Raw genomic sequence first — 24,375 nt, 5'->3', positions numbered from 1 at the left:
ATACTCTGCTGTATTTCAGCCTCCCTTCTGTTACAGTGTTACTTTGACTCTTCTCCACTACACTGCTGCCACCTAGTGGGGAATATGATGTACTACTTCTCACTAGCCCTTTGTAGAGCGTGACAACAACACTGCCATTCCTTACATTATACATGAATATTTTACATTACATTATCGAAACTGCTACATCTTACACATTACCATGCCTTAAGGGCACTTTTCACACTGCGATATCGGTACCGATATCGCTAGCGAGTGTACCCGCCCCCGTCGGTTGTGCGTCACGGGCAAATCGCTGCCCGTGGCGCACAACATCGCTAGGACCCGTCACACGAACTTACCTTCCCTGCGACGTCGCTGTGACCGGCGAACCACCTCCTTTCTAAGAGGGTGGTTCGTGCAGCGTCACAGCGATGTCACACGACAGCCGTCCAATAGAAGCGGAGGGGCGGAGATGAGCAGGGGGAAGATCCCACCCACCTCCTTCCTCATTGCCGGCGGCCGCAGGTACGATGTAGTTCCTCGTTCCTGCGGTGTCACATATAGTGATGTGTGCTGCCGCAGGAATGACGACCAACCTGCATCCTGAACCAGCAACGAGATTTGGGATTAGGACGACGTGTCAACGATCAATGATAAGGTGAGTAATTTTGATCGTTAACGGTAGTTCCTGCGTTTCACACGCAACAACGTCGCTAACGAGGCCGGATGTGCGTCACGAATTCCGTGACCCCAACGACATCTCGTTAGCGATGTTGTTGCGTGTAAAGCGGCCTTTACACTATTACATCCTACATTACTATACATTATACACAACTTTGATGTGATTGTTGTTTTCAGGGGGAAAACAAGACCATAGGTCCACAATTCCTTGGTCCCACTTCAACAGAAGACCAACTTAGGCGCCATACTAGGAATTTTTTTGCTCAAATTTAGATTCTACTCATTAATGACAAAAATGTAGAACTGGTGGAGGAAGGTTGAACTAGATGGACCTAGGTCTTTTTTCAACCTATGTAACTTAGATACATATAGTTACATAGGATGAAAAAAGACCTAGGTCCATCTAGTTCAACCTTCCTCCACCAGTTGTACATTTTGTCACTAAATAATTTATAACCGATAATCCAGGCGTCGGACGCGATGGCAGCAGAGGTGAGATCATCCTCTGATGCTGTGCATTCATTAGCATGATAGCACGCACACAAGGGGCTTACATTCTAATGGGGCCGACTAGCCAAGGGAAATAACGCCCAGGAGACTAGTACCTGCATTCATTAACATATCATAAAGGATCTTTAGAAATACTTTTTCTAAAGATCTCTTTATCTATGCTAGTGTATACAGGGATAGTTAGGCAGGGATTAGTAATATGCACCCAGAACTGCTCATGGTCCTGGGTGCATATTGCACCTGACAAGTTCACTTTAAAGGGCCATTCAGACACATGGGACTTTCCAGCCGCTAGGGCAACCACCAGGGGGCAGGCACCATTGGAGGTAGAAGTAAGCGCAACGCACTCACACAGAGCAGAAAAGTTGGGACCATAGTTCTGACAAGACACCTTTAGAACTCTTCGATCTACACAGGGCCCGGGGCTTGGAACGGGAGCTCAGCCAGGGTTCCTAATTTCCACGGGGGACACCCTAAGGAAAAGACACTCTCCTTCTTTCTCTTCAAACATCGGTGGTAGCCCCTCATTTGCTTAGGATTGACCGGAGCCCACAACGGCAGAGACCAGCACCTGGGTGCAGCTTTAATTCAGTGAGTAAAAGACACCTTCAACCTGCAAAGACTGTGTCGGCTTGTCCTTACTGGCGTCGCCGCCCAGCGTTTTGGGCGCCAACATCAATTATCTCCCTTGTCATCCATCCGGGGCCTGCTCCGCCTGTGGGGAGCGACATCATCCCGGCTGCCATAACACCTGCCCCAACGAGGAATTCTGTAGCAGCGGCTACTTCCTGGCCGCATACCACAGGTGGCGTCACAACAAACTTTCCCAATCAACCTGCTATCCCTTTCTTTTACTGCATGCCTCGGGCAACGGAACCGGGCAAGGAAACCCGTGACCGACTGACCCGACCCTCAACGGCCAAGAAACGAGTAGGTGCACTCATTAGCATATCATAAACGATCTTTAGAAATTCTTTTTCTAAAGATGTCTTTATCTATGCTACTAGATATAGGGATGGTTAGGCAGGGATTAGCAATATGCACCCAGAACTGCTCATGGTTCTGGGTGCATATTGCACCTGACAGGTTTTCTTTAACTGTAATATGAGACAAAAAGGAATCAAATAAAAGGATGAGGCATTTCTGCTGGATTATACTGATTTTATTGCATTTTTGGGGACTCAGTTCTTCAACGATTCTGGGGGTATCTGGTCATTGCTGTGAGTATTGTCCAGACAATTGAGCTCTCTAGTGTCTTCAGGGTCCTGACGGGAACCTGCGCTGGAACGTGGAGGTTTCTGCCCTTCCGTGATGACGGTGCTGGTGGTTATGATTACATCAGTTGTGCTTTTTTTGAAAAATTGGGGAGTTTTTCTCCCGATGACACGAAACCTTTGTGGACCCGTAAAGGATATCTTGGCTATTGAGGTCTGTTGTTCCGTTTTTCCTCTCCTTTGGCTCCCCTCTGTTACACAGTTATTTGGGGGGCTCTCATTTTTAGTTTTATGGCTTCTTGTATAGAGCGTCAAGTTATCGTAAAGTCCCGTCATGTTAACGGGAGTCATCGCCAAGGTTGCCCTCTGAGGAGACCTCGAGATGCCTCTTTTAGTTACAATGTGGTTACTGTTGTCTGTGGAGGTTTTCAATGGTCTTTGAAGCTTTTCCGATTGTTTCACCGGCCCATTGAGGTTTTCGGTTGGCACGGTCTTCTGCGTCTTCACTGGACTGCTGCTCCGGGGCCAGTAAAATTTTATGGTCTGTTCATTTGTCTCTCCGTTATATAATAGTATGAACTTGCTCTGTGTATTCAGGGGGAAAATACGGTGGCCTTTTAGGCTTTTGTTGAAGATTTCGAGAGCCAAGTCTATAAAAGAAAAATAAGAGAACATTCTGTGAGGCAGGGTTAAAAAGTACGTAAATGAGTTTACAAGGACTCTAAGGGGTACTTTGCACACTGCGACATCGCTACTGCGATATCGTCTGGGTCAAATCGAAAGTGACGCACATCTGGCGCCAGTAACGATGTCGCAACGTGTAAAGCCTAGATGCGCCAATTTACGATCGCAAAAGCGTCGTAAATCGGCGATCTGTGTAGCGTCGGTCATTTCCATAATTTCGGAAAGACCGATGTTACGATGTTGTTCCTCGTTCCTGCGGCAGCACACATCGCTGTGTGTGAAGCCGCAGGAGCAAGGAACATCTCCTACCTGCGTCCCGCCGGCAATGCGGAAAGAAGGAGGTGGGCGGGATGTTTACGTCCCGCTCATCTCCGCCCCTCCGCTTCTATTGGCCGCCTGCCGTGTGACATCGCTATGACGCCGCATGACCCAATGACCCACCCCCTTAGGAAGGAGATGGGTCGCCGGCCAGAGCGACGTCGCAGGGCAGGTGAGTGCATGTGAAGCTGGCGTAGCGATAATGTTCGCTACGGCAGCTATCACCATGATATCATAGCTGCGACGGGGGCGGGGACTATCGCGCTCGGCATCGCAAGCATCGGCTTGTGATGTCGTAGTGTGCAAAGCGCCCCTTAGGTGTAAAAGCTGAAATTGCCTTTATTACACATTTTATCTTTGGCCACTAAACTGTTTGCTGACCTATTTAACCCATAGATCATGATTGTGAAATTACTATTATAGTTAGTGAGTAATGATTTACAATCAGAAAATTGATCACTGGACTGATATCTTCAAAGTATAGGAGCAATAAGGTACGTTCATAGGAAAGTGACAATTTCTGTAGTACATGGTTCCTGTAACACTCACGGCCGGTGTAGCAGCAGCGAGCGGGATTAGTGGACCCACTGGACCACAGGGGGGACCCGGGCTTATCCCTTAGTGGTAGGGTTTTAACTAAGCGCATACCGCAAGGTGGACGCCAGGTACCACTCCCAGGGAAGTGACTGGGACTGTGGCAACTAACAACCAGGACAGGTGATGGACCCAGGTATAGGTGGGCTGACTGAGGCAGGATGGACAGGCAGATATGGACAGGAATGATGGGAACGGCAGGGATAGACAAATAAGGGAAGGCAGGTACAGGGTGATGGACACAGGGATAACGGGACAGGATCTCAGGACCTGACAACTAATTAGCTCTCAGAGTGGATACTGACTGACTAACTAAAGCGTTGCGCAGGCACCTCCCCTAATGGAAGGAAGCCTTAAGTATATTGTGCCTCTCAACCATAGGCTTAGAGGCATTTCCTGGAAATAGCACACCGGCCCTTTAAGAGTTTAAGAGAAGGGCCAGTGTGCGCACGCTCATCTTAGGAATATGCCTAGGAACCCTGTGAGGCATGTACAGGGCACATGAGGGGAAGGAGGCAGCAGAGCACGTGGGAAGCCATGTGGCAGTGGGGGGCACACAACCCTGCCGGAGCTGTGAGTAAGTTGGCGCTACAGTTCCTCTGTGAGAATACAAAATATTTTTCTATATGCTTTCTACTGTGAGAATATAATGCCTTTTCTATAACCAAACTTTCTTTTTATATGAGTAAGAAGAGAGAGCCTGATTTTTGGTTATTGCGGCACGGTGGCTCAGTGGTTAGCACTGCAGCCTTGCAGCGCTGGGGTCCTGGGTTCAAATCCTACCAAGGACACCATCTGCAAGGAGTTTGTATGTTCTCCCTGTATTTGCGTGGGTTTCCTCCGGGTACTCCGGTTTCCTCCCACACTCCAAAGACATACAGATAGGGACTCTAGATTGTGAGCCCCAATGGGGACATTATTGCCAATGTATGTAAAGCGCTGTGGAATTAATAGCGCTATATAAATGAATAAAATTATTATTATTATTATATCAGGAAAGCAAGTATGTGTATACCAAGGTCAGCAGCTGGCGTCATAAGACAAGGGCCCCTCAAGCTATGATGGATTCAAGATAAGGCACCCTGGAGCTACAAGAGCAATGGAAGGGACGGAGAGGGAAAATTCCAAAAATGGATAAATGTTACAGACTTTTTGCATATGTTTTTAATATAACCAATGGCATACTTACGAATTTTACTAAAAGATTAACCCATTACAGCGCTATAAAAGGATTATAAAAATAAAGCATGTCACTCTTGTGCACCTGCTCTCACTGAGTGGGATTTATACCAGATATCTATGTGGTCTAAATTCCTTTGCTGGCACTCAGTGCTTTCCAATTTGAGATTTCAACAGACATTCACAGTTAAGAAGGAGATTTGTAATAAATGGGACAATCTCCTAATCACAGTATGCAGAAATCATGCTATTTTACCAGCAAAAGATAACCACAAAATCCAGTAGGTGACTCCAATCTGTCTAACCTGCTGTCTCCTGCCTATTGTCAACTGTATTATGTCTCTACTTGCAGAAACATCCACCCCCCACACCCCAATAAAATAGAGGAAGTGGGGGTGTCTCTTTGTCGCTCTGCTCCTGATTTCCTGTATGCTAAACAGCACACAGGCATAACGGAGAGGCAGGGTTTGGACAATGGCAGGTGCAATGAATACTGGAGAAAGGAAGTTCAGGCACCTATAGTGCTGGCTGAAGGCTGATGAAACTTGGTAGAAGGCTGATGAAAATTTGAACAGTTCCTGGCCATTTTAGACTGTTTGTGCACCAAGACACTTATCAACTTGTTGTGGGCACGAGAGCATCAACACTATATTTTCCTATAGGTTTTGTGTGAAAGGTTACATTTTTCACTGTTGATTGAAGCAGATCCATCGTTTTGATGTTGCTACCTTGTGTAAGACCGACATATTACAAACACCCATTCTTAGTCAAAACAGCACAAACAAAAAATATGTGCCCAGTTTGGCTAATAGAAGCGCTGAAAGAATACGGCAGACTCAAAGTTAGAAGTCCACTGTATTAGGCCTCTTTCACGCACGTTTTTCACGGACGTGTCAAAGGTGCGTTTTGCCCTCGGTGTGCCGTGTTTATGGCACTACGTGAGTTCTCCGTGTGTTATCCGTGATAACACACAGAGAACGAGAAGTTTGTACTCACCTGTCCCTGGCGTCGCTGTCCGTGGTGCTGATCTTCAGTCTCCGGTCCTGCCGACTCCCCGCTGCTGCTGCTTCCGGCCGCAGTGAAGTGAATATTCAATGAGCATAATGACGGCGGTCGAAAGCAAGTGACAGCAGCGGCAGAGACGCTGGAGAAGGTGAGTAAAGTTTGTTTGTTTTTTTTATCACAGGCACATGTGTTTTCTCCGGTGCGTGTCACACGGAACACATCCGTGTGGTCCGTTTGTGTTACGTGGGACCCATTTGCGTTCCGTGTGACACCCGTGATGCCGGAGAAAACAGGGACATGTCTACGTGTGGAGCACACGGGCACATGTATGCTCCACATGTACACACGGTCCATGGCAGTATACGCACATGAACGCAGACCCATTGATTTTAATGGGTCTACGTGTGCCCGTGTCTCCGATACGTGAGGAAACGGACCATACCTGTATCGGAGACACGGATGTGTGAAAGAGGCCTAAAAGGGGTTTTCCACTGCTTTTTCACCCCCTTGTCATATATCATAGTTCTTCTAAACAATATATTTTGTAATATACTTGTATTGGATGTATCGCTTCTATGAGAGCATCTCAGCAGGGATCACACAGCACTGGATTGTTCTGCAGATTCTCCTCTGTTATGTCTGATACTTGCTTTTCCGGCACAGAAATCAGACAAAACAAAAGGAAGTTCTCACTGGGCTCCTGATGGTCGGTGTGGATGTTTGAGTGAATGACAATTAGTCTTACACAAGCTAAACTGACAGTTTCATTCAGTAGTAACAGCAGGGGCCAACACCTAATGAACTGTTGCAATCTGCATTTCAATAGCAAAGGGTCTAGGTAAACAAATCACTGACATGGAGAGCTAAAGAGTGCTGAAATTTCCTAACAAACACAGTGGCAGGGCTGTAGTGGTCATCTGGCAATTGCTAAATGAGCTGGTACCTACCCTGGGCTGCTCTGACACTTGGTATCTACCACTATCTTCAGCAGCACAGGATGGAGAAGGAAGGAGGGAGCTAAGTGATGGCAAACAGGCTGCAGCAATGCATGATGGACCTTATAGTATTAGCACACAGTAAGCCGAGGGAGGAGAAGAGATAGATGTAAATATCAGACCTGCTGCTGGGAGATTCCAAGTGATGCTATCTGCATGATAAAAGGTCTTTATTACTATAGTATGAGTATGGATGTGTTTAGTGGCACATAATAGGACGATTGATGAATAAAAAATGAAATGAGTTAGGCTAGTGGATAACTTATTTATGTTAACTTATCGCCTTGGTGGTGATAGACTGTGCTGAGTACATATGCATTCCCAGAAATCTGTTGGTCATTGCAGACAAAACTAGACACAGAGAGGTGAGAAAGAACTCCAATCACAAATGCCGAGGATTCTTAACTTTCGGTTCTCCTGTTAGCAAACCAAAATTTTTTTATGGGCCAATTTGCAAAAAGGAAATCAAACGTGTGTTTGTAATATACCAGGGGAGTAGCAATTCTACTATGAGGAACTTACCAAGAGTCTCATTGACGACACTGGGGATGACGTCTTTCAATACCTCGCAGTTAGTGTGCAGCGCAGGGTTACAGTTCATTTCCAGTAGCCACACCTGGAAGGTCACAATGGGGATGTTTCATTCATGTACAAACAATGACAAAGTATTAAAAAGTCTAGAGGTTAAAGAGAAATTCAAAACTCAAAGCCAGCACTTTACTGAGCACTGGTGTCAGATGTGGTCCCCATAGACGCCTAATTATAGGGGAAAAACTTTAGAGCGTGCTGAAATAGGAGCTCCACCCAGACATTGGGCCTAAGTGCCTCCACACATATTAAAACCAAGCGACATTACTCTTGTCGGTATATGCAACAGATGAGGACTTCTTTGTATGTGTGAAGGAGGACTTTATGCTGATCTAACAGTAGATGGCGATGTTGTGTAAAGTTTCCTTACTCACTGTATTGTAAAAAGTCTTTTGTTTTTCTTCCTGGTTTTGGTTTTGGTTTTGGTTTCACTTCCTGATGCAATGCTGTATGACTATGCATATCATTACCTCATGTTCTCTAAGGAGTAAAGAGCTTGTTATCCCATGTAATCTGCTCTGTGAACTTTGTTCTGCAACTTGGAAGCTAGAAGCTGTGCAACAACTCTGTCGTCCTCCTCCTCCTAGACCTGTCTTCTGCCTTTGACACTGTGGACCATTCCCTCTTGCTACAGATTCTCTCATCTCTTATTATCGCAGATTTGGCTCTATCCTGGATCAATTCATATCTCAGAAACCAGACTTTTAGCATCTCCCACTCTCACACTATCTCCTCCTCTTCATCTCACCCCCTATCTGTCGGTGTCCCCCAAGGTTCAGTTCTTACATAGTTACATAGTTCAACCTTCCTCCACCAGTTCTACATTTAGTCACTAAGTCATTTATAACCAACAATGTTGTGTGTACTGAGGAAATCATCCAGCCCTTTTTTAAAAGCTGTTATAGTATCTGCCATTACTACCTCTTGTGGTAGGGCATTCCACAGTCTGACTGCTCTAACTGTAAAGAACCCTTTCCTATTTAGCTGTTGGAATCGCTTTTCTTCCACTCGCAGTGAGTGCCCCCTGGAACTTAGTACTGTCTTTGGAAGAAATAAGTCATGTGCCAGTCTTTATATTGACCACACATGTATGTATACATATAAATGAGATCTCCTCTGAGACGTCTTTTTTCTAAGCTAAACATATCTAACTTTTTCAACCTGTCATCATATGGGAGGCCTCCATTCCTTGTAATAGTCTAGTTGCCCGCCTTTGAACTGACTCTAACTTCTGAATGTCCTTTTTAAAATGTGGAGCCCAAAACTGGATCCCGTGTTCCAGATGTGGCCTTACAAGTGATTTATAGAGGGGTAACAATACGTTGGGATCACGGGATCTAATCTCTCTTTTTATACACCCTAAAATCTTGTTTGCTTTAGCAGCTGCTGCTTGACATTGAGTGCTGCTGCTCAGCTTATTTGTAATGAGAATATCCAAGTCCTTCTCCTGTTCTGTAGTCCCGAGTTTACTTCCATTTAATGTATACGCATTTATAGGATTACTCCGTCCTAGGTGCATTACTTTACATTTATCAACATTAAATCTCATTTGCCAAGTATCTGCCCATTCTGACATCTTATCCAGATCTTTTTGTAATATTGTACTATCCAGGTCAGTTTTTAATATCCTACATAGTTTGGTGTCATCGGCAAAGACTGACACTGTACTATCAATCCCATCCACAAGGTCATTAATAAAGAGATTAAAAAGAATCAGTCCAAGCACAGATCCCTGCGGCCCCCACTGCTGACTATAGCCCATTTAGAGAATGTACCATTTATGACTACTCTTTGTTTCCTATCTTTTAGCCAGTTCCTTACCCAGTTGCATATTGTGTCCCCTAGTCCTTGCTTCTGGAGCTTTAGTATAAGGCTATTATGTGGTACAGTATCAAATGCCTTTGCAAAGTCCAAATAAATCACATCAGCTGCATTACCAACATCCAGATTTGAACTTACCCCCTCATAGAACCCCAACAGGTGGGTTAGACACGACTTATCTTTCATGAATCCATGCTGTTTGTCAGTTATCATATTATTTTCTGCAATATATTTTTGCATGTCATCCCTTAAAATGCCCTCAAAAACTTTGCATACTACTGATGTCAGGCTTACTGGACGGTAGTTGCCTGGATCTACCCTCTTACCTTTCTTAAATATCGGTACCACATCAGCAATCCTCCAATCCTGAGGCACCAACCCTGTTACAAGTGAGTCTAAAAAGATGAGATACAGCGGTCTGTTGATTACGGAGCTCAATTCCCTCAATATTCGTGGATGAATGCCCTCTGGCCCTGGGGATTTGTCAATGTTTAATTTACTCAGACGTAGGCGTACTTCATCTTGTGTCAAATTAATTATATCGGGTGGTGAACTTTGATTTTTCACTTGTTGAATGATCCCTGGTACAGTCAGTTCCTTGGTGAATACAGATGAGAAATGCCTATTTAATATCTCAGTCTTTTGTTTGTCCTCTATAACTAACTTGTTATTATATTTTAAGGGGCCGATACTATCCTTTGTTTTCCTTTTGGCATTAATGTATTTATAAAAGATTTTGGGATTTATTTTAATGTCATTGGCGATTTTTGTTTCAGTAGCTAATTTTGCTTGTTTGATTTCTTTTTTACATTTCCTATTGATATCTTTATACTTCTGAAATGCTATTTCTGTATTCTCAGCCTTTAAGATTTTAAATGCCCTTTGTTTTTGTTTTATTATACTTTGTACAGTCTTATTTATCCATAGTGGTTTCTTTTTATTCCTGGACATTTTATTACCAGAGGGTATACGTTTTTTACAGGACTCTAGTAGTATATCCTTAAACTTACCCCATTTATGTTCGGTATCCCCAGTTATTATGACTTTGTCCCAATCTACACATTTAAGCTCTTCCCTTAATTTGTTGAAATCAGCTTTCCTAAAATTCCAGGTTTTAGCATTTCCCCTTTGAAATGTTCTATTGAATATTATGTTATGTTGAAGCTTACCATATTATGATCGCTGGTGCCCAAGTGCTCCCGGACCTGTAGATCTGAAATTGTATCCGGTCTATTTGACAGGACCAAATCTAGCAAATTATCTCCCCTGGTCGGTTCATCTACCATCTGAGAGAGGAAATGGTCTTGAATGGTAGATAAGAACTTACAGCTTTTAGCAGAACCAGAAGATTCTATGTCCCACTGTATGTCTGGATAGTTGAAATCCCCCATAATAAGAACCCGATTATTATTATTAGCTGCCTTTTCAATTTGTTCCAGCATTTCACCCTCTATTTGTTGAGGTATGATAGGAGGCTTATAGCAAACTCCAATTAGCATTTTTCCATTATTCCCCTCCCCATGTACATTTACCTATACTGACTCTACATTGTTGCTGTTCCCCTCAATGTCATCATATAACTCAGGTTTTAGGTTAGATTTAATAAATATACACACCCCACCACCTTTTTTGTCTTTCCTGTCCTTCCTAAATGTACTTTAACCCTGTATGTTTGTCACCCAGTCATGGCTTTCATCCAGCCAGGTTTCCGTAATGCCCACCACATCCTAATCCATGGTTGACATAAGAGTCTCCAATTCATTCATTTTGTTTGCAAGACTTCTTGCATTTGCCAGTAGACATTTAATCCTATTAACACCTTTATTACTCCTAGCCTCCCTACGTTCCTTGTATGTCCCATCCCCCCCTAATCCTTCATTGACCCCTACCGTCTCACTGTCTCTATCTGCTCTATCTATCCCCTTATTTGCTCCACTTCCCTCCCTCCCCCCCGATCCTAGTTTAAAAGCTCCTCCATCCGGGCAGCACGGTGGCTCAGTGGTTAGCACTGCAGCCTTGCAGCGCTGGGGTCCTGGGTTCAAATCCCACCAAGGACACTATCTGCAAGGAGTTTGTATGTTCTCCCCGTGTTTGCGTGGGTTTCCTCCGGGTTCTCCGGTTTCCTCCCACACTCCAAAGACATACAGATAGGGACTCTAGATTGTGAGCCCCAATGGGGACAGTGTTGCCAATGTATGTAAAGCGCTGTGGAATTAATAGCGCTATATAAATGAATAAAATTATTATTATTATTATTATCCGTCTGACCATTTTCTCCCCCAGCACAGCTGCACCTTCCCCATTGAGGTGCAGCCCGTCCCTACCGTAGAGCCTGTAGCCGACTGAGAAGTCGGCCCAGTTCTCCATGAACCCGAAACCTTCCTTCCTGCACCAATTTCTAAGCCACATATTTATCTCCCTAAGCTCCCGCTGTCTTTCTAGTGACGCTCGTGGCACCGGTAGTATTTCTGAAAACACCACCTTGGACCCCTGCTGTTCTCCATCTACACCTCCGGCCTGGGACGCTCAGAGTCCCACGGGTTTCAGTATCATTTTTATGTTGATGATACGCAGATCTACCTCTCTGGACCTGATATCACCTCCTTACTTAATCCCACAATGTCTGTCTGCTATTTCATCCTTCTTTTCTGCTCGATTTCTAAAACTTAACATAGACAAAACAGAATCCATCATCTTTCCCCATCTCACTCTACCACCCCACCTTACCTATCCATCAAAGTCAATGGCTGCTCACTCTACCCAGTCCCGGGTGCTCGCAGCCTGGGGATAAACCTTGACTCTGCTCTCTCCTTCAAGCCTTATATCCAAGACCTTTCCACCTCCTGCCAACTCTAATTCAAAAATATTTCCCGGATCCGTACATTCCTTGACCAAGAATCTGCAAAAAAAAAACTAGCGCATGCCCAATCTCTTCACTGGCTTTCCATTGCCCAAAGACTCCAGTTCAAAACACTAACCATGACATACAAAACCATCCTCAACCTGTCTCCTCCTTACATCTGTGATCTAATTTCCCGTTACCTACCTGCACGCAACCTCTGATCCTCACATGATCTCCTGCTCTCCTGCCACCTTATCTCCTCTTCCCACAATCACATACAAGATTTCTCCCGTGCCTCCCCCATACTCTGGAACGCTCTACCACAGCATATCAGACTCTCGCCTACTGTGGAAAGCTTCAAAAGGAACCTGAAAACCCACCTATTCAGACAAGCCTACAACCTACAATAGCCCTCAGGTTACTATACCACTCTCACCTACTATACCCTCACCCAACCCTGTGGACTGTGAGCGCTCGTGGGCAGGGTTCTCTCTCCTCCTGTACCAGTCTGTGCCTTGTATTGTTGATGATTATTGTACTTATCTATGTATGCCCCTTTTTCACATGTAAAGCACCATGGAATAAATGGAGCTATAATAATAAATAATAATAATAACAATAATAATAGACGAAAATGGGTCAACGAACAATTGATCATCGACGGCCCAAGATACATCACATTTGGCCCATTTTGTATTTTTTTTTGGCTGATGAAACAGCCAGTGCTGTTTCAAAAAAGAAAAAAAAATCCATCATGCCTCACTCATGTTTTGTTCAAAATGATCTCTCATTTCATTGACCAGTACAACGATCATTTGATGTCATCAAAATCAGCTGTTTCTTTCAACTCCAATGTGTTTGGGCTCCAGCGGTATAACTTGAAGCTTGTGGACCGTAATGCAAAATCTCAAACAGCCCCCCTCCCCAACTACCACAATAGCATTGGCCAGCACATAAAGGCCGAACTCCAAAGTGACCAGTTGACCCTCCTTAGGCTTCACGCCCCATGTGTGACAGCAACCCCCATCACCCACTATTGTAATGAACCTAATGAGCTTCTTCTGAGAGCCCAACACCAATATTGTAAATGGCACATAAAAGGTTGGGGTCTAGTTACGAAATTTGGCATGTCCCTCCTGTCATTATTCATGCTCATTTTTACTGAAAGCTCATGGTCTAAGGTGTCGAAATGTCTGCATCTGCAAAGAACATGAGTCTTGTATTCCCATGTCCTTATGACATGGGAATACAATAGAAGAGACTTCCCAGCTCATGTAGCACATAACAATGTAATTTCACTCCGACAGCCTTAGGACTTGTTGTATGTTTTGGCCATATCTACTACCAGTGCTGGACTGAGGTGACAAGGGCCCACCAGAGGCATTGATTCTTGGGGCTTGCTATTCCACTACATGGAATTTACCCCTTTTCACATAATTTTCAATAATTAATGTGTTAAATTAATGATGAGATGCTATCTCTATCTCTACATGTTACACTATGTGTACTGTGCCAATTATTACTTATGTAAGGGCATGGATGGCTCACTCCTTCACAAGGGCCCACCAGGGGATTTACCTGCCCTCCTGTTGGCCAGTCCGAGCCTGTGGTTACCACTATGGCCATGCAGCCATTTGACTACACTCTATTTAGTAATTAATGATAACGTCTAAATGGCAGAAACAAACTAATTATATCTTTATTCATTCATTAGAGAATATTCTACTAAATCTAAAAAAAAATTGTTTAAAAGAACAGAGAGTCCTCAGTGGTTGATACCTTTTAATGGCTAACTGAAAAGATGGTAATAATTGCAATTATTACCATCTTTTCAGTTAGCCATTAAAAGGTATCAACCACTGAGGACTCTCTGTTCTTTTAAACAATTTTTTTTTATCTCTACTGGCTAACACGGTACAAAGATATATTTTACTTCTACTAAATCTATACATTTTTGTAAATTTTTGCATCACATATAACCAATCAACAATGGAATCCTAAATTAAAAAAAAAAAATAATGCACACTTCCCAACCCACAGAAGCATAATTTTATGAAAGCTGGCATCAACCATTATGCTCCAGCATGTATCCTCCAGGTCTTTTGGTGTTTTTTAATAGTTATATTCCATAAAGAAAACACACTTGTACTATTGGTAAGTGCCTTCACGGTCCTGCAATAATTGGAGGTGAAGAGAATCCAGCATTAGGGCTCGATGAAAACAACTATTTATTGTTGTGATGTCCATCACTAGGTGGCGCTAGACACTACTTGTGTGCAGTGAATGGAGAGGTTGTCAGACAAGCCGAAGTCAGAAGCCAGGAGGTAATGACAGGACACTGGAAGCAGACAGAGATGAGGTCAAGATACAAGCCGAGGGTCAGGATTCCAGAAAAGTATGTACAGGATACAGGGAGCAGGTGGGGACGTGGTCAGGAGGAGGTCCGAGGTCAGAAGCCAGGAGGTAACAACAAACACAGGGAGACAGGCAGGGAAGAGTCAACTACAGCCCAGAGTCGAGAGCCAAGATCAGATCACAAAACACTATGGGAGCTGAGAGCACTACTGTAACCAGGAAATATGTCTGCCGACGTTCCTGGAGAGCATGCTCTCTAATGAAGCAGAGCAATCACCAGGAACGAGGAGTATCTGCGTAGGCACCTCCTAATGCCAGCGTAGAACCCAGTGCTGAGAGGCAACCAATCCATAGGTGCTCAAGACAAACAGCAGAGCATCCAAACCTGCAAAAAGCTCGGCGCGATGGAATAGCACGTACCGGCTGTGCAGGAGACCATGGCAGAACGTAACAACAGAAGATGATCCACACATCGGAACCGTGACATTTGTATAATATTTATACATACACAAAGAGAAAAATATCCAAGAAAACTGTTAAAATAATACAACGGTCAAATAAAAAAACAAACCTATTTTGGGCTAAATATCCTTCCATTGGAAATACAATGAATAAAGACATGTAGTCCGAAACGCGTTGGGTTTTTTTTTTTTTATTTGGCCATTGTATAGTACTAGTTTTCCCTGTATATTTTTTCTTTGTGAATGTTATGGATACTATACAATAAAAAGTTGTTTTTATGGAGCCACAATGCCGGATTTTCTTCCTCTACAAGTTTCCGTTGCACGGTCCTCCATAGATGGGTGAGCTGATTTTACTGAACTTTTTTCCAATAATTGCAGATATCCTAATGATGCATTTAATACCTTAAAATCATCATCGATCAGGAAATCGCAGCCAATAAGGTCGAAGAATCCCCGGCGGCACTCCAACTTTGATTTCACGCTCAGGAAACAGTGGATCATTATCTGCTGCATCCTTTTCTATCAGTGACAGGAAGAAAATGACATAAGATGAAAACAATGGCAGACATTCCTGCAGAACGCTGCTTCCTATATCCAAGATGACCGACTCGTCAGGAAATCTTATGGCGGGGGTCTACAGCTCAACCGTGGATGCATCATGTCTAATGACTGCAGCACTCAACGTTACAGGACATGGAATATCCCCAAGCCTTGGATGTTCGGTGATAGGTGATGATGAGGGTTTCTTGGTAGGTCTTGGAGACAGGGGAAATACAAAACATAGTATTATATCAGTGGTCGGTCATTTCTGCCATCTCACCGTAAAGGTATTCAGCACCCAGTCTTGAGGTAGACCCTTGCTTTCCGCAAACTTGTCATTGACATGGCTGTTGAATCTTTCCATTCCCCATACTGTCTCTTCTTTCAGCTCATTGTAAAGAGGGTTCTTCTTCTGCATGTACTGGGTGTAAAAAAGAAATTGGATACTCAATATTTAAAGGGGTAAAAGTTAATTTTAAAGTTGATGTTATTCAATAGCTCTTGAAATAATAAGATCCGTAATTGGATATGTTTAAAAAAATATTCAAGTGCCGAGATAATCTTATATATGTGTCCCTGCTGTGTACTGTGTAATGGCTGTGTCTGACCATACAGGGACATGGTCTGATCATATTACAGCTCCTGGATTGGGGAGGAAGAAAAAGAATATATAGACATTACAGCCCAGCATCACAGCTGATTCTTTCTTGTAACGTCTGCCCGGGACCACAGATGGCTGTCACGGACAGACTAGGGCTAGCCGTCCACTCAGCAGGATCCCGAGAACCCCGAAATGCTTTAACCCATATACGGGGATCTGGAATCACTACAGGGTCCAGGAGATTGCTACCTATGGAAGGCTGCAATCCAGAGAAGAGAAATCATTAGGCAGGGTCAAAATCAGGAGATACAAAAATGGACAAAATCAACAGGCAAGAGCGTAGTCAGGAAATCAGGATAAGGTCAAACCGGAGATGACAGCGAAGTACAAAACATTGCAGGCAGGAGGGTAGTCAGAAAGCAGGCTGAGGTCAAAACAGATTAGGGTGTGGACCAGAGGCACAGCAGAATACTGCAAAACTATATCTGGTGGTGACCAGCAGACAGAAGGCAGAATAAGAAGGGTGTGGTGCCTTCCCATTGGCCATGGCTGAAAGGTGATAACTTCAGCTGGAAGACACACACCACCTACAGTCAGTCAGTAGTACTGAAGGTCCCAGAGAAACCCAACTTAGTGGATGGGTGGAGGCTGCGCCTACCAGAGCCACTGGTACTGACTTCTATCCTATCACCAGCGCTGCCCATGGCGCCTGGTGAACGATGCAGAAGTCGCAGGAGCGGACTCTGGTGGAGACGTGACATTTCTGTGAGGTAAAACATTTCCCTACCTATCTTTTAAAAAAATGTTTTACCTCAAAGACAGAATCATTTGCGATCCTGTGCTGTAATGTCTGTATTCTCTATTGCTTCCTCCACGGACGAGGAGCTGTAGTATGATCAGACTAAGTCCCTGTACTGTCAGACACGGCCATTACACAGCACATAGCAGGAACACATATATAAGATTATCTCAGCACAGGAACATTTTTTTAAAAAACATCCAATTGTGGAAATTAATATTATTTTAAGATCTATTGACTAAAATGAACTTTAATCATAGGATAACCCTTTAAGCCATCAAATTGTCCAGTCCATATCTGCACCAACAAGGCATCGGTAATCTTAGTGATTCCCAAAATGTATTATTTGCATTTGAAAATGAGAATATAGCAAAAATACATATTTCTTCCAGTAGGTGGCAGAGTTTTGTACTAGACATACCGGACTTATCCTACAACTTAGGCGATAACGTTTCCTATGGATAAGGATAACTTAAACACTTGGCAAAACCCTTTAATAAAAGCAAAGCTCTGCGTGGCTACATTGCAGCCAACACTGGAATAAAGAATTTTTGCTCCTACTGTTCAGATTTATTTTGCAGACCCTCCTTTTAGCTGCCAGTTCTTATTTTATTGGTATGTGGTATAGTAACACCTGCACGGCTGAAGGCAACAGATAACATTCCCCTGAACTTGGAAAAACCATATAGCAGCGCAAGACGTCAGCAAAAACATACCAGGAACCTAAACAGGACACAGCTGTCAGCTCATCACGAGGAGCGCCCATTGCTTTACTCCTAATGCGCAGTAGTGAGTCCTTCGGGAATATGGATGCATAAAACTTGGAAAGAGCCTTTCACGTGAAAAACATAAACTTCTAGTAAATATTTACATCCTTCAGTCACTGTCTTTGTTTTTTGACAACCAATATGGCCCCATTGCAGCCCCCTAAAGGTTGTGCCACTAATCAGCGGCAACCGGAAGGAAACAGTGTATGGAGTTGGAGAAGAACAGCGCCATTCACTGAGCAGTGGTCATTCTCAGGTACAGCGTGTGACGACATGGACTCTGTCAGTGCCTAGCATGGGTTAAGTTCTTAAAATTCAGCCAGACATGAAGATAGTTTGTTTATAGACGGGGGATAAGCTCCTCATTGTTTCTACAAAACCCTTAGGAGTCTAGTGTTACAGTTCTTTTTCCCTCATGTAATTGCCTTAGCCAGTGAAGGTCAAACACCCAGACAAATCAATTATGTGAACCTCCCATTGCATTACTATGTGAATTGCTAGATGTGATGTAACTTAACGGTCTCTCCCTCATCTCTGGATATTTTGTATTCGGCTTGAAATCTAGCCAATAAGAGCCCAGTCTTATCCACCAATCGTGAAGACCTCAATGGTCTGAATGGAGAGCTTAGGGGTTTAAAAAGGAGGACTATCCATTGCCCGGGTAGACTCTTGCTACATACTACCAATCTAGGACCTGCGGATCCGATTGGCAAGCCATAACCGAACCTGGATTATAATACTATATGGATTTCAGCATCGGATGCAAGGATTTGGCTGGGATATCAAGGAGTACCTAAGGAAGGAATCCAGCTTGGGACAATCCAGTCACCTGACTACAGGCTTTGCGGTCCTCAGACAGCTTCCTAAATCTGGCGTTATTCTATTCTCGGTGGGTGCCTGCCGAAAGCGGGGTGCTGCTGGTTTGGAGTAAGTAGCCCTGGAAGTTCTGAGGCACGGACATTCTAATCCCTGGTGAGCCAGCGGAAGGGTGAGACTCTGTTGCTGATTACATTTTGTGGTTTTGCTGGTTATGTGCTATGTGCCGTTAATTATTTGGGGATCCAATAAAGTCTTAATATTGTGATTCCCTCACCCTGTGTTGTCTGAGTAGTGTTCCGCCTATGGTTAAGGAGGTCGGGCGTTCAGTTGGGGTGAGCCCTGGGCCATGCTGCCTTTCTAAAGGCGGCCGGGCCAGTAGATGAGACACCCACTGACCCCCGTGTCTCCACACTGCGGTTCGGTTCCTGTTCACTTCACTAGGAGCTGAGTTGTAATACCTGAGAACATCTACTTCATAGTTTATGGAGTTGTGCTGCTTCAGCTCCATTCACTGATCATAGGGTGGGGTGTTCAAACCCCTGTCAATCTGATATTGATCAGTTATTAATAGACCATTCATGTCTAGGTAGTGGCCAAACCCATTATGGATTACTTGATCGTGCAACTAATAAAAGTCAATTTTGCCATTCCACGTACCTGATTGGTTAGGTGACCTGTGAGGTCATCAGACGCTGGATCATAAGGGTTGCAGGTAAGACGGACATAACCATGGCGGAAGAATACAAAGTAAGGTACAGTAGAAGCTACCAGCAGATAGGAACGGATATCGAACTTCTTCCCTTCGAGAAGTAAAGGGTTTGGTATATACCTGTAGCACACAAAACAGTTGGGTTGTGATAAGACAACCCTGATGACTACTGATGTGCGATAAAACAGTTTAATAAGTCAATGAGAACATATTTGCAGCGTCTGGACGTGTAAAATGGCATTCTCAACTAGTCACGAAATTAACCTCAACTTTTGTATCGGTCTATTGATTTATCTCTATGAATAAAATGTGAGCACAGATCTCACTCTCCAGATTCACTGGAAAGTGGCCGCTGAATTTCCTGCTTGTGCTTTTATACAGGCTATGATAGTTTATTCTTAATGGCTGTGATATACCATGAGATATGATTGCTGTAAGGAATTATGGGTAAGCCCAGGTGGACTTGCACAAGGTCATGTGAATCTTCTTTTTCTTATGCAATATCTCCAGCATGAAAAATGGTGGCAGCCTGTTCAAGCGATTCAAAAAAGCAAATTTCAGGTTTAGCAGATTCCGAAAAAGTTTACACATTTCATTCACATTCAATTAATTCTATTGGCAAACACCTCTCTATTCCAAGCCCGCTGGAATGAGATGTATAGCATATTCTGTAGATCACAAGTCATAAATGTACCAGATGGGAATAACTCTTTACATTGAACACTACACAACAATCCCATCTTGAAGGGGTTGTACACTACTAGGATAACTGTCATGATTCCTCTGCGCAGAGCATCTTGCACACAGGTGATGCTCTGCTGATCCTTCCTGAATCACGGAGCCGGCAGGGACATTATTCCTTTGTGCAGAGCACCTTGCATTTGGAGATGCTCTGCTGTGCTTCTCTGAGCACTAGCTGACAGGTTGTTTGACAGTAAAGGTATACATGCAGGTTCTGGGAGGTGCTGATTACTCAGGTGTTCCACCTTCCTGGTAATTGCTCTGTTTCTTTACTGGGTATGCTCGGCCAGAACCTCGCCAGTTGTACTCTCTGGTTCTGCAGTTGTGCTCTTAGCTCGTTTTGTACTTGTGTTCTGACTCTGGACCATTCATTGACTCCTCTCTGCCAGCTCCCTGTTCTTGTTGTTACTTCCTGGCTTCTGACCTCGGACCGTTACCTGACCACGCCGCTGTCTGCTCTCTGAATCTGATATATACTCTCCTGGAATTCTGACCCTTGGCCTGTGACTTGGCTGTGTTTATGCTTACTCCCTGTGTCCTGTCGTGCCCTCCTGTTACCTGACCCCAGCTTATCTAATTACCCTTCCGTCTATACTACCCGTAAGTCGTGACTAGCATCACATTAACCCATTCTGATTCCACGTTACCCCCAGGTAAAATAAAGTCTATACTCACCACCCTTAGCGGCACCATTTCTCTGGTGCTGAGGTTTGCGTTCCCGGGGCTCGTGTGACTATGTGACATCACTCGAGCCCCACATCCAATCAGCGCACCGTTTAGCATCTCCTCCTTTGGACCAAACGAGTTAATCAACAGGAAGTCAGTACTGCGGCTGCCGCTCACTTCTTGTTGATTACTCGTTTGGTCTGAAGGCTGGTGCTCTAAGGACATGTAGCTCGCGTGACATCACAATATCACGTGAGCCCCGGGAACGTGAACTCCAGTACATGAGATATGGCGCCGACACAGAAGCTGAGTATAGGCTTTATTATTTAACCTGGGGGACATGTGGAATCAGAAGGAGTTGTCCTATGTAGTAGTGGACAATCCCTTTCAGTAAAACAGAGCCCCACTGAAAATAAGTACAGCTCATACTCCCCTCCCGGAGCAGGATCAGATACATCAGTCTAGAACACTCGGAAAAGAGTTTCTCACTTTTCAGGCATTTTTTATTCCTTTAGACTTGATTCTCGTTACACAATACCCTTTTCACTAAAAATGACCAGGGTGGCTCTGGCCTTTATTGTAGTCCTGCCATCATCTGTTACTCCATGGTTGTTACCCAGCCTTGGTCCTGGAAGTAGACAGCTCTGGTTATTGTGCTGCTCTTACTGCTATTATTTGCTGAGGTTTTTTATGGCATTTATTTCTCTTAGCGCATTGTTCTTAGATGTCAGGTCCTTTCTGCCATTATATTCCCTAAACAAAGGACTAAGACAATATAGTTTTTTTGCCGTTCCCTTAGAAGAGGCAGAAGAAGTGCTCGAGGAATTTTTGGTAACCTTTTTATTAGTCTTGTTCACATACAGTATTTAATAAAGAGAAGAGCGCAGTTGGAAAATGACCACAAATTTCATGGTAGCCCCTTCTATACCCATACCTCCCAACCGTCCCGGATACAGCGGGACAGTCCCTCTTCTGAGCCTTTGATCCCGGGTCCCGCCCGTGAGGCTGTTTATCCCGGGCTCCACCCACCCACTGTAGCCCCGCCTCGCTGTTTCTCCCTTCTATTCATTACAGAGCCGACCGCGCACCTACTCCTGTGACTGCTGCTGAGGTATGAATCACCCCCTGCAGCAGAGCGACCCCTCCCTGCAGCAGAGCGATCCCCCCTCCCCCAGAGCCGACCCCCCCAGTCCTGGAGCCTGCGTTTGTCTGCAGCTGTTCTCTGATTCCCCGTGTGCGGCTTCTCACTGCTGCAGACACGCGGGGAGTCAGGACGCTAAGGAGACCGTGCAATCAGCACTTCTCTCTCCTGCAGATAGCACTGGCCAGTAATAACCTATGCAGAGTGACATCTGCAAACTTCTATTAGCTTACCGATCAGTGGTCTCCTGCCTGTGGAGCAGAGCTGCTGGGTCCTAGCTTCCCAACAACTTCAGCTCTGCTTTATTCTGGCTGCCCTACCAGTTAAAGGGAACATGTCAGCAGAAATTTCACAATAAAAGTAATAGATTCCCCTCTCCAGCTCCTGGGCTGCTTCTAGAAAGGTTCCTGTTGTTATTGTGCCCCCTTTGAGACCTACAAAAATACTTTATGAAGTCTTACCTTTTTGTATGCAAATGTGTTTTTATGGTCACGGGGGTGGGCTGTCTGGCGTCCGTTATTCCCCCTCCTGCCGCTTTACGCAGTCCCCCATTGCTCATTTACATACACAAGAACGCCTTCCTCATGTAACTGTCCTCCCGAAGATTTGCGCATGTGAACGCTTTTTCAGGTGATTGCGCAGGCACGAGATTATGGGCTGCGCTGTGATTGTCATCAACAGCGTTAACCAAGTACCCGCCCATAATCTCGTGCCCGCACTTTTCCCTCTGACTCCACCGTTATGCGCAAGTGCTGGCCATATGAACCATGTTACCTATTACCGCTTGCACGAGATTATGGGCGGGTACTTGGATGACTTTGCTGATGACAATCACAGCGCCGCCCATAATCTCGCGCCCACGGTAATAGGTAACATGGTTCATATGGACAGTGCTTGCGCATAACGGTGGAGGCAGAGTGAGAAGCGCGGGCACGAGATTATGGGCAGGTACTTGGATGACGCTGCTGATGACAATCACAGCGCCGCCCATAATCTCGCGCCCATGGTAATAGGTAACGTGGTTCATATGGCCAGTGCTTGCGCATAACGGTGGAGGCAGAGTGAGAAGCGCGGGCACGAGATTATGGGCAGGTACTTGGATGACGCTGCTGATGACAATCACAGCGCCGCCCATAATCTCGCGCCCATGGTAATAGGTAACGTGGTTCATATGGCCAGTGCTTGCGCATAACGGTGGAGGCAGAGTGAGAAGCGCGGGCACAAGATTATGGGCAGGTACTTGGATGACGCTGCTGATGACAATCACAGCGCCGCCCATAATCTCGCGCCTGCGCAATCACCTCAAAAGCGTTCACACTTTGCACAGTGCTCAGTCCCGCGAGAGTGGCACTGGGCATGCACAAAACTTCAGGAGGACAGTTACATGAGGAAGGCGTCCTCATGTATGGAAATGAGCAATGGGGGACGGCGTACAGCGGCAGGAGGGGGAATAACGGACGCCAGGCAGCCCGCCCCCGTGACCATAAAAACAGATTTGCATACAAAAAGGTAAGACTTCATAAAGTATTTTTTTAGGTCTCAAAGTGGGCACAATAACAACAGGAACCTTTCCAGAATGCAGCCCAGGAGCTGCAGAGGGGAATCTTTTATTTTTTTTGCTAAATTTCTGGTGACAGTTTCCCTTTAAAGGGAACCTATCAGGTGCAATCTGCACTCAGAGCCAGGAGCAGTTCTGGGTGTATATTGCTAATCCCTCCCTAACTGTCCCTGTATACACCAGCATAGATAAAGGCATCTATAGAAAAAGTATTTTTAAAGAGCTTATATCTTATGCTAATTAGCGCGGGGACTAGTCCCAAGGGCGTTACTTCACTTGGCTAGTCGGCTCACATAGCGTATTAGTACTCACACAGGGGCGTAATAACATGCTAACATGCTATGCGAGCCGACTAGCCAAGTGAAGTAACGCCCTTCGGACTAGTCCCCGCGCTCATTAGCATAAGATATAAGATCTTTAAAAATATTTGTTCTTGATCTCTTTATCTATGCTAGTGTATACAGGGACGGTTAGGCAGGGATTAGCAATATACACCCAGAACTGCACCTGGCTCTGAGTGCATATTGCACCTGACAGGTTCACTTTAAAGGGAACCTGTCACCAGATTTGGGGCCTATAAGCTGCGGCCACCACCAGCGGGATCTTATGTACACATTCTAACATGCTGCATACCTCCCAACCGTCCCGGATACAGCGGGACTTTCACGCTTTACGTTGTTTGTCCCGTTGCCACGGGCGGGACGGCCGGCTCCCGGGCTCCGCCCACCCACTCTCTCTCCGCCTCCCTGCTTTTCCCTCCTACCATCCTAGTAGACGTGGCATAGAGAGGAGCGCTGCCTGT

General features: G+C 44.9%; 1 protein-coding gene across 6 annotated transcripts in view; it reads right to left on the bottom strand.

Moving 5' to 3' along the window:
• Nucleotides 1–2,324: 2,324 nt before the first annotated feature.
• TTLL10 (tubulin tyrosine ligase like 10) overlaps nucleotides 2,325–24,375 on the bottom strand; it is a 176,262-nt gene continuing 154,211 nt past the window's right edge. For all 6 annotated transcript variants that reach the window (XM_075329256.1, XM_075329257.1, XM_075329259.1 and 3 more), the window contains 5 exons: nucleotides 19,416–19,587; nucleotides 16,053–16,193; nucleotides 15,635–15,751; nucleotides 7,685–7,778; nucleotides 2,325–3,037 (listed from right to left, as the gene is read on the bottom strand). In XM_075329256.1, the coding sequence (XP_075185371.1) occupies nucleotides 2,355–3,037; nucleotides 7,685–7,778; nucleotides 15,635–15,751; nucleotides 16,053–16,193; nucleotides 19,416–19,587 (1,207 nt within the window). In that variant the 3' untranslated portion in view covers nucleotides 2,325–2,354. The remainder of the gene's footprint in view (nucleotides 3,038–7,684; nucleotides 7,779–15,634; nucleotides 15,752–16,052; nucleotides 16,194–19,415; nucleotides 19,588–24,375) is intronic.

The sequence above is a fragment of the Anomaloglossus baeobatrachus genome, chromosome 11 (genome assembly GCF_048569485.1).
Source record: "Anomaloglossus baeobatrachus isolate aAnoBae1 chromosome 11, aAnoBae1.hap1, whole genome shotgun sequence".
In the NCBI taxonomy this organism is placed as follows: domain Eukaryota; kingdom Metazoa; phylum Chordata; class Amphibia; order Anura; family Aromobatidae; genus Anomaloglossus; species Anomaloglossus baeobatrachus.
Note: the sequence above shows the minus strand (reverse complement) of the source record. Positions and strands in the feature narration are given on the sequence as shown.